Source organism: Myotis brandtii, unplaced genomic scaffold, assembly GCF_000412655.1.
Source record: "Myotis brandtii unplaced genomic scaffold, ASM41265v1 scaffold274, whole genome shotgun sequence".
NCBI lineage: Eukaryota > Metazoa > Chordata > Mammalia > Chiroptera > Vespertilionidae > Myotis > Myotis brandtii.
This window is the reverse complement of record NW_005360425.1, coordinates 1290302-1301171: the sequence shown is the minus strand read 5'-3', so window position 1 is coordinate 1301171 and position 10870 is coordinate 1290302. Positions and strand designations below refer to the sequence as shown.

Sequence of the window (10870 nt, the reverse complement as noted above, 5' to 3'; positions counted from 1 at the left end):
TCTCATCGATGTTTCTAACTCTCTATCCATCTCCCTTCCTCTCTGTAAAAAAATCAATAAAATATATTTTAATAAATAAATAAATAAATACATACATAAATAAAATAAAACATGGCCCGAGCCAGGCTGGCTCTGTGAATAGAGCGTCGGCCTGTGGACTGAAGGTCCCGGTTTCAATTCTGGTCAAGGGCACATGCTGGGGTTGCGGGCTCAATCCCCAGTGTGGGAGTGTGCGGGAGGCAGCCAGGAGGCAGCCGATCAATGATTCGCTCTTATCATTGATGTTTCTATCTCTCTCTCTCCCTCTCCCTACCTCTCTCTGAAATCAATAAAAATAAAACAAAATAAAATAAAAATAAAAAATAGAATGAATGCTTAAAATACCCCCAACCCCTATATAAGTGGAAGAAAATTTGGCAAAGTAAGAAAAGAAAAAATCAATGACATCCAGAGTTCTACCACCCCCAGAAGATAACCACTATAAACATTTTTGATGCATTGCATTTTATGTGCTTATTATGACTAGTTTTTAAACCACTTCATGTTTACAGTGATATGCATAAAATGTGTACTCTGGTTCATTTCAATGCTTTAATATTAATATTTTTACATGCCGTAACCGGTTTGGCTCAGTGGATAGAGCGTCGGCCTATGGACTGAAAGGTCCCAGGTTCGATTCCGGTCAAGGGCATGTACCTTGGTTGCGGGCACGTCCCCAGTAGGGGGTGTGCAGGAGGCAGCTGATTGATGTTTCTCTCTCATCGATATTTTTAACGCTCTATCCCTCTTCCTTCCTCTCTGTAAAAAATCAATAAAAATATATTTTTAAAAAGTATATTTTTACATATTACTAGAAGTCACTTTAAACAATTTTTATTGGCTACATAATATACAACTTTATAAATATAATTTGCTTAACTATTACACTTTGGTGGACACTGAAGTTACTTCTAATTTTGTGCAATGCTGTCAGAGTATTAGCTTTGACAGATTCCCAAAAGTGAACTACTTGCAAAGAGTATGAACAGCCCGCCAGTGTGGCTCAGTGGTTAAGCATCAACCTATGAACCAGGAGGTCACGGTTCTATTCCTATTCATGGTACATGCCCAGGTTGTGGGCTCCATTCCTAGTGTGCGGCGTGCAGGAGGCAGCTAATCAATGATTCTCTCTCATCATTGATAGTTCTATTTCTCTCTCCCTCTCCCTTCCGCTCTGAAATCAATAAAAATATATTTTTAAAAGAGTATTAATATTTACTTATATTCCTGAAACATATGCTCAAAACTGCTTTCTAGAAACTATGTACTAATTCCCACCCACTCTAAAGGTGAACTCAACTCAAAGAACTTATATCAACAAGTGTTATATAATTTTTTATTTTTGCTAATGTGAAAGACAAATAATGGTGTAACTATTATTTTAATTAGTATTTTTTAAAATGTAAATGAGACTATATGATTTATACAAATACACAAATACATTCACCACAGTCTCCTGTGTCACTTCTTTTGTGAATTGCTATTTTTGTGTTGTTGTTTTTTGTTCATTTAACAATAAAATGCACCATCCTCAATTTCTGTTATTCTACTAATACTCTCAATTCAGTATACAAAAGACTATATGATCAAGATTTTTTAAATCAAGGTAAGTGCTTCATGAACAAGAGAGCATAAAAAATTATCAAGGGGAACACTTTGTAAAGTGTTCTAACCATAACGCAGCACACCTGAAACTATTACAAAATAATATTATAATGTTAAATGTAAACTGTCACTGAAAAAAAAAAATTTAGTAAAAAAAAAAAGGGAAGAATAAGAAGAGATTATAGGAACAATACCAAGCAATGAATATACACTATAATTTTCAACTTATTCACAAGTCCTATCAGATTCAAAATGTAACATTTTATAAAAATTATTGAATTTGATACCTGCTGAATTCCAAGGCACAAGTATAAGATACTGTCTGGATCATATTTTTCACCATTTGGTCTCCGCACCTCTTGGATAAATTGGCATAAGCCCACACTCAACTCAGCAAAAGTGCATGACAAAATATCTTCCTTCAGCTTGACAGAGCGGACTGTGGAAAGGTAGAAGACATCTGAAATATTAACTTATAAAAAATATAATGCCCGCTGGTATGGGTCAGTGGCTGAGTGTCGACCTATGAACCAGGAGGTCACAGTCCAATTCCCAGTCAAGGCACATGCCCGGGTTGTGGGCTCGATCCCCAGTGTGGGGCGTACAGGAGGCAGCCGATCAATGATTCTCTTTCATCGCTGATGTTTTTATCTCTCTCTCCTTTTCCCTTCCTCTCTGAAATTAATAAAAAATTACTAAACAACAAATAAAAGGAAATACAGTACCATTTACTTGATTCATTGAATAAACACTGAGTACTGTGCTATGGTATACATTAGTGAATACATGGGTTACAGACAGATCCTGATCTCAAGGTCTTTTTAGTTAAAGAAATATATACAATGCAGTATGTATGGTGTAACGGGTGCTATAATAGAGGTTTATTTAAATGAGATTCTATGAAAGGAAATGAAGGAAATCTAATAAACGAGAAGGGTCAGGTCAGATTCTAGAGAATGTGCACTAATGCTAAACCTTGAAAGGTGAAGAAGAGTTAAACAGGTAAATAAAGAATCTGAGCTACTTGTAAAATTTAAGAAAAATAAACAAAATCCTTTATATTTACATAATAAACTGATGATCAAAAGATACAATTTTACCTTTATAACAAACCCTTAAAATTGGGAGTAGTATATCAATTTTTCTTTTTAACAAGACTTCAATTTCTAAATAATTTTAAACATTCCATTTATAATCTGAAATTGACAATGATATTATAAGTGACCACAAGGAAACAAAATGAGTTTTACCTCTACAGCCTGGCTCTGAGGATTCTTGGGAGAGTGGATGGTCTTGAGCACTTCCTAAGGGGTCAGAACATGGGCTAGACGAGGCATGTTCAATTCCTGAAAGGGAAAATAAATAAATAAATAAATGAGAAGTTTAAATAAAAATGGGAAAAAATTAAGTAAAGCCAAAACTAGAGTTTTATGGGATTTTTGACCTAGTATTTATCCTTTTAGAGTAGATTCATTAATTTACTTATTCATATTCCCTTTATCCCCTAAGTCAAAACACAAATTCATGGTGTGTATTTACCGCCACATTTCAGATCCCCCTGCTCTTCCTTGGCATTTTTCCACTGAACCCAGTTCTTCCAGGCATTTACCCCATACATGTATTTCAGTGTCATCCCAGACACTGAGCACCCTTGAAAGGCTCCTTGAATAAGACTCCTGGGCTCCACAGGTACTATAGACTTCTTTCGTCCCTGTCAGAAGTCCAAAAATACAGAATATAAAATTTAGTCTTGAATCTTTAAGAATCAGCATTCTCAAAGCTAGAAAGGGCATACATTTACAGAATATGGAAGTTGTATTAGATCTGAAAGATTCAGAGTTCTTAGAGCTGAAACGACCTTTGGAGAAAAAAAAGAAAATTGAAATATAGAAGACCGTATGTGATTATTACTAGGATTTTAGTATTTACCATGGGCCAGTATCTGGACCTACCAATGAGGTCGAATAACATTTACTATCAGGTCTGTTTAATGAACACATGAACAGAACATATTTTGGGTATAAAAAGGCCTCAGTAAGTTCTCTAACTATAATGTAATTAAACTAGAAACCAATAATGGAACGATGCTAGGAAAATACTCAAAAACTGGAAATTAAACAGCACATTTATTAATACCCCATGGGTCAAGGAAGAAACCACAAATGCAATTAAAAAATATTTTGAACGTAAGTGAAAACATAAACAAAACATATCAAAATGTTTGTGATGATGCTAAAACAGTGCTTACAAGCAAATAGGATTCTACTGAGCCTCCTATCTATCTACTCCAGGACTTCTGTGAGGATCAAATGAGATGAGGCACGTGAAAACACTTCACAAACATTTTGGGTTCCTGGGCTGAAGAAACTGCAAGGAGGCTAGTCGCTAGGGAGAGGAAGCTGGGTGTTGCTACATCATTACCCAGTAACTGTTTCCAGGCTTGGCTGTGGACAGCATTTTGTGCCATAGGCTCTTGGCAGCATTGGCTGCGATTTGGTGGGGTGTCGCTCTGGGGTGGTGGCGGGGCCTGTGTCCCACTTGGGGGATGCCAAGTGTTGGTTTGTCAGGGCCAGGTCCGTGGTGCCGCTTATTTTTAAACTAGAGGCCCAGTGCACAGATTCGTGCACAAGTGAAGTCCCTTGACCTGGCCTGCACCCTCTTGCAATCCAGGACCCCTTGGGGATGTCGGACTGCCAGTTGCAACCCGATCCCCACAGGGCAGGCCGAGAACCCCACCAGTGCACAAATCCATGCAGTGGGCCTCTGTATGCATATAAGATCTTTCATTAATCTCTTCATGCCCTCCCCCCTCCCCTTTTCTCTCTGAGATCCATCATTCTGTTCCATTTTTCCATGCCTGTGTGTTGATCGTCTGCCCCCTGGTGGTGAGTGCGCATCACAGCTATGGGTGGAAGGGACGCTTAGGCTTTTATACTAGTACTAGTAGCCCGGTGCACGAAATTCATGCACTGGAGTGGGGGTTCCATTTTTCCATGCCTGTGTGTTGATCGTCTGCCCCCTGGTGGTGAGTGCGCATCACAGCTATGGGTGGAAGGGACGCTTAGGCTTTTATACTAGTACTAGTAGCCCGGTGCACGAAATTCATGCACTGGAGTGGGGGTGGGGCCTCAGCCCGGCCTGTGCCCTCTGGAAGTCTGGGACCCCTCGGGGGATGTCCACTTGCAGGTTTCTTCTAACTACTTTTAAGATGTTCTCTGTCTTTTTTTTTTTTTTGTAGTTTCCCTGTAATGCACCCAGGTATTAATTTTCTTTCTCCTCTCAGTCCGGGACCCCTCGGGGATGTCTGACTGCTGGCTTAGGCCCGCTCCCTGGGGATTGGGCCTAAGCCAGCAGTCCGACATCCCTCTCACAGTCTGGGACCCCTCACTCCTTACTGCCTGCTGCTCGCTGCTTCTTACCACTTGGCTCACTGTTCCTTAGCACTGCAACGGAGGTGGGAGAGGCTCCTCCCACTGCCACTGTGCTCACCAGCCGTGACCCTGGCTCCTGTGTTGAGCGTCTGCCCCCTGGTGGTCAGTGCGTATCATAGCGATCGGTCATTCTGGTCGTTCCACTGTAATGGTCGTTTAGGCTTTTATTATATAGGTAATTTACATGTAATAAATTCACTGATGTTTACAAGTACAGTTATATGAATTTTGACAAATGTATATAGTACTGTAACAACCCAAAACTTTCCTGTGTCCATTTGTAGTCCCTCTCCTCCTCCAACCCCTCATACCTGGCAACCATTGATAGATTTTTGTACATATAGTTTTATATTTTCCAGAATGTCAAATAAATAGAATCATCCAAAATGTAGTCTATTATTAGCATAATTCTTTTTACATTCATCCATGCTATTTTATGTATCAATAGTTTATTCATTTTTATTGCTGAGTAATTTTCCATTTTATGGTTATACCATTGTTTGATTATCCATGCACTAGTTGATTGATATCTGGGTTGTTTACAGGTGTGCACATTTATGAGTAAAGCTGATATAAATTTTTGCATACTGGTGTTTGTGTCTAAGTAAAAATATTGAGATAATAAATTAAACTGTAACTCAATGCCACATGAACATGCAAAGAATATATAGGACCATAAAACATTTTATTGAGGGAATGATTAATAATTACTTCAATAACAATGTTTTATATAATATATACAGAAAATAAATCATAGGGTGAACTGTTTGTTCATTATCACATATATACATTTGTGATTTATAGTATGATGACATTTATTCTGTTAATAACAACCATCATTAAAAGTATAGGCATGGAGAAAACCGCAAAATAATCATCCTTAGCTATTATTATTAACATTACTAGCATTATTTACATCACAATGGCAATGTTAAGACTCTCCTAATTGCTGCTTTTCTCCTATTAACATGATTCTTTGCTTAAGGCTATAGAAGACTCTAATTGAATAAGGAAATCATATATTTGCATACTGTGAAGAAAATTAAAGGGCTTTAATTATATAATCAGTTCTGCAAACATGTTCCAAAAAATGAGAAGACTCAAGATTTCCATTCTTTCTAAAAATGGTTATGGGAAGTTAATTTGCATATCCTGCTGATTAGCCAATGGGAAGGGTGTTGGGGTTATGGTCAATTTGCATGTTTCTCTTTTATTAGATAGGATATATAGATGGCCAGTGCACGTGATAGCAGCTCCTGCGTTGAGTGTGTGCCCCCTGGTGGTCAGTGCACATCATAGCTACCAGTCAGAAGGACAGACACTTACCCTTTTATATATATAGATTATATAAACTAGTGAGCCTCATTATAGTATTTTTTAAAAGCTAAATTTAGACTTTAAAAAATAAAAATTTTATAACAAGGATTATAAAAAGTTTTTTAAAGTAAACAAAACAAAGCAAAAAACCTCAATTATAAAAACAAAATAAAAAAATCCCTGCTGAGAAATGTAAAATATAAGATATGGTTGACTTTAAGAAACAAACACTCACACACACACACCCTCCACGAGGTTGTAAAACAACGTATGGAAGTTCCTGATCCTGGCAATACAGAGTTTTGTAAACTACTGGAATTAATCAAGACTTATAGAATAAAGGAACAAAAAGAAAAGTTAATCTACTGCTTACTCTTCGTCTGGGCTGGGGGAAGCCATCTCTGTGTCGTCGTCTTGTTCGGGAACGTGCCTGGATTCCCTGCCCTTTATTCAATGGGTCAAAGGATTCTATAAGAATCAGCAGAAAGCATAATGTAAGATAAATAACTCACAGACTTAAAGACTAAGACTAAGAAAGAAAATAGCAGATAATAATCACTATATTCATTATTTTATTTGCGATAACATAAAAATTTGACATATATACTTAAGAGAAATAAAGGATATTGCATTTAAATTAGGAGTTCATAGACAATCAAGAAAACCACCTTTATGGTTACTGTGGGAAAGCTTAAAAACACACACAAATTAACTTCTTGTAAGAACATGGTACAAATTAACACCTTCAAAGGCAATGACCACATGTGCGCTAGATTATTATCACACATAATTGCTTCATAATGTCAATCTGGTGTTATACCAATCTTCTAAAATAAAAGACTTTCAGTGGAAAAGTTACATTGCACAAACCTGATGGAAAGTCTGCTTCCAGATCCTGTTCAGTTTCCCCTTTTGAGAACTGCTTCAATTCTGAATCAGCCTCTTGCACGGCATTTGACTTTAAGGCATAATGATTCAACTCTTCCTCCCAGCTATGTGGAGTAGATACTGCCTCTGATTCCAGGTCACCACTGTATGTGCTTCCTTGGTCTGAGATAGATAGAAAGCACAGCTTCAAAATAAGATAGACTGTTAACATAGCCAGAAACCTTCCTGAAACCCCTAAATACCAAAAACCGATATGGTTGAGGAACAAATACCCAGGTACATTTAACAATGAAGTAACTTATTTACCAGTCTCACAGAACTGGATTCGTATTCTTGGTATACAGTTTAAAGCTTTATCTCAATCCTTAAAATCAATATTTGAGGGGGAAAAACAAAACAATATTTGAGGTAGCTTTTATTATTCTCATTACAAATTAGCACACAATCATAGACACCCAGTACCCCTAAAATAGCAAAAATTTCAAATATTTAATCCAAGGATGCTAATATTATATTTTATGGGTTTGTATTATTAACAGAACAGTACATAATTCTAAGATCCAAAATATATTTACAATTACAAACCTTTTTCAAATATCTTAGTGTCTAGAAAGAGTTCTTGTTCAGAAGTTTGGGATCCTAAAGAAAAAGAAAAGCACATAATAAATAATTTATATGTACACACAAAGCAAACTGCATCAAAATAAAATGACGGTACTATATACATGAATCACAAGAGAGAGTTCTAAGGAAATAGCCTTCATATGCAGAAAATGTTTCATTAATAAAAGTAGGCATGAGTAGTAAATGAAGTTAAATTATGACTTATAACAGCAGTTAAACTTTTAGGTAGCAGTATGAAAGAAGTCATGACAAGAGACACCTTTATTTTGCATTTTGCTCTCGTGTGCTACCTGAAATTCTTCCCCCCCACCACACACACACACACACACACACACACACACACACACACACACACACAACAAATTCACAGATTGACAAATCTGTTTAAATTCCTTTCTACCTCTAAAATATAATATGCTATAACACTGCATTGAAAAACCAATAGAATTAGAACATAAGTTACATGAGCAGCCTACACATGGAACTAAACAGAACACAGTTCTATCAATTATAAACTACTTTAAAAGTAAGAAGCTAGCCCTGGCCGCTGTGGTTCAGTTGGTTGAATATCATCTCATGCACCAAAAGGTTGGTAGTTTGATTCCAAGTCAGAGCACATGCCCAGGTTTCAGGCTTGATCCCCAGTAGGGGCGTACAGGAGGCAGCCAATCAATATTTCTCTTTCACATTGATGTTTCTTTCTCTTCCTCTCCCTTCCTCTCTCTCTAAAATCAATAAAAACATATTTTTTAAAAAATAAAAGGAGCTTAAGGATTCAACGTAGTAAAAACTATTTTTTTAAAGACCCAGGAAAATTACTTCTTTTCCTGAAATCAAAGGTAAGTTATCCAGATCCCTTCAGTTGAAATTCATTTTTCCCTCCTTTATGTTTTTAAACTATTTTATTTTACTTACACTATAGTGATTACAACTATCTGTCTTGAAGCTTAGTTTTGAAAGTTCTTCTGTCTCACTCCAATTGTAGGCTAAGGCAAAGTCACTATATTTGTACAGAGGAAGCACTTGATAAATGTTAACTGTTAACATGAATGTAGAAGCCAATTTAAATTGAGGTTTACCATCAGGAATTGCTTGAACTTCAAAAGTAAATATAATATCAGAAAGTTACAAGATAAGCATAGGGACAATATTCTCAGACATTAAAATTCATATATAAATGGGTCAGAATTATGAGACCATACACTAAAGAACAAAATGAGACCAGAAACACTGGAATTAACAAATATGCTTTTTACTCATCACTCAGAACATATATGCCTTAAAAACTTACTGGCAACACAACAGAAAACTTAACAGTTTTTCAAATGCTACAGTGATCAAAAATTATCTAGCATTTGTTATATAAAATCAAATCTCAGTTAGCTTTGTAAAAACTGTCACTGAAAAAAAAAAAACTTGTCAGGAAAGAATGATTTTTTGGCTCATCAGTGATATATTAAAAGGCCTTTGTGAAAATTCACTGATATATTTCAACTATCTTATACACCATTTTATCTCTCTCTTCTTATCACTATACTAGTGGCTGGTGCACAGATTCGTGCACATTGAAAGGAAATTAATTAGAATAAATATTTTAATATCTTAATAAATATTTTAATAAATAAGTACTTGTCGATGACTGTTCTTCAGACATTTTCTGTCGACGACGCCGGCTTCTTTCAGCTTCAGCAGTACGTTGTGCCAATAGTTGTTCTTCAGACATATTCTGTCGATGACGTCGCTTTCTTTCAGCATCAGGGATACGTTGTGCCAATTTTGAAAGGAAATTAATTAGAATAAATATTTTAATATCTTAATAAATATTTTAATAAATAAGTACTTGTCGATGACTGTTCTTCAGACATTTTCTGTCGACGACGCCGGCTTCTTTCAGCTTCAGCAGTACGTTGTGCCAATAGTTGTTCTTCAGACATATTCTGTCGATGACGTCGCTTTCTTTCAGCATCAGGGATACGTTGTGCCAATTGTTGTTCTTCAGACATATTCTGTCGACGACGCCGGCTTCTTTCGGCTTCAGAGGTACGTTGTGGCAATAGTTGGTCTTCAGACATATACTGTTGACGATGCCGTTTTCTTTCGGCTTCAGAATGTCAACAAAAACAACCAAATTTACGATCGACAATGACAGATCAAAACACACGTGTGCGATTGGTGCCAGCGAGAGCTTATATGTATCGTGCATGCGTGAGTTAACTTAGCCTTTTATATCTAAACTAGAGGCCCAGTGCACAGATTCGTGCACTGGTGGGGTACTTCAGCCTGGTCTGTGGAGATTGGGTGGAAACCAGCTCTCCGACACCCCCCGAGGGGTCCCAGATTGCGAGAGGGCGCAGGAAAGCCCGAGTGACCCCACTGGTGCACAATAGGGGCAGGGGAGAGACCATGGGAGGTTGTCCGGCCGGGAGGAACCAAGGGAGGGCTCCAGGGAGTGTCCAGCCCGTCTCACCCAGTCCTGAATGGCCAGACCCCAGCAGCAGGCTAAGCTACCAGTTGATGGTTAATGTGCATCATAGAAATGGGTCGAACGGTCGGAGAGACAATTAGCATATTAGGCTTTTATATATTAAAGGCTAATATGCTAAGTGTCCGTCCAGGTAATGTCATTTAGCAACGCCTGACTTCCTCTCCCTAGCAACAACTAGCCTCCTTGCAGTTTCTTCAGCCCAGGAACCCGACTTGCTTTATAGCCAGGTGCAAACATTTCACACTGTAACCAAATGTCTGTGAAGCGTTTTCACGTGCCTCATCTCATCTGATCCTCACAGAAGTCCCTGGAGTAGGTAGATAGGAGACTCAGTGGAATCCCATTTTCTTTTCATTAGCTGGAAAACAGAGATTTAGAAAGCTTAGAAACTTGACCCAACTGAAAAGAAGTGAGAAATGCTGGACCTTGAAAATAACTTCAGGTTTTCTCCCTGCGCAGTATATCGTCAAACACTGCTGCA

General features: G+C 37.5%; 1 protein-coding gene across 8 annotated transcripts in view; it reads right to left on the bottom strand.

Moving 5' to 3' along the window:
- ZMYM4 (zinc finger, MYM-type 4) overlaps positions 1 to 10870 on the bottom strand; it is a 99997-nt gene that overhangs the window by 13981 nt on the left and 75146 nt on the right. For 4 of the 8 annotated variants that reach the window (XM_014541513.1, XM_014541515.1, XM_014541514.1 and 1 more), the window contains 7 exons: positions 9745 to 10005; positions 7866 to 7919; positions 7263 to 7442; positions 6766 to 6860; positions 3184 to 3355; positions 2895 to 2990; positions 1932 to 2083 (listed from right to left, as the gene is read on the bottom strand). In XM_014541513.1, coding sequence (XP_014396999.1) covers positions 1932 to 2083; positions 2895 to 2990; positions 3184 to 3355; positions 6766 to 6860; positions 7263 to 7442; positions 7866 to 7919; positions 9745 to 10005 — 1010 coding nt within the window. Of the gene's footprint in view, positions 1 to 1931; positions 2084 to 2894; positions 2991 to 3183; positions 3360 to 6765; positions 6861 to 7262; positions 7443 to 7865; positions 7920 to 9744; positions 10006 to 10870 lie in introns of those variants that run through there. The other 4 variants (XM_014541516.1, XM_005868563.2, XM_014541518.1 and 1 more) reach the window with 2 other exon arrangements.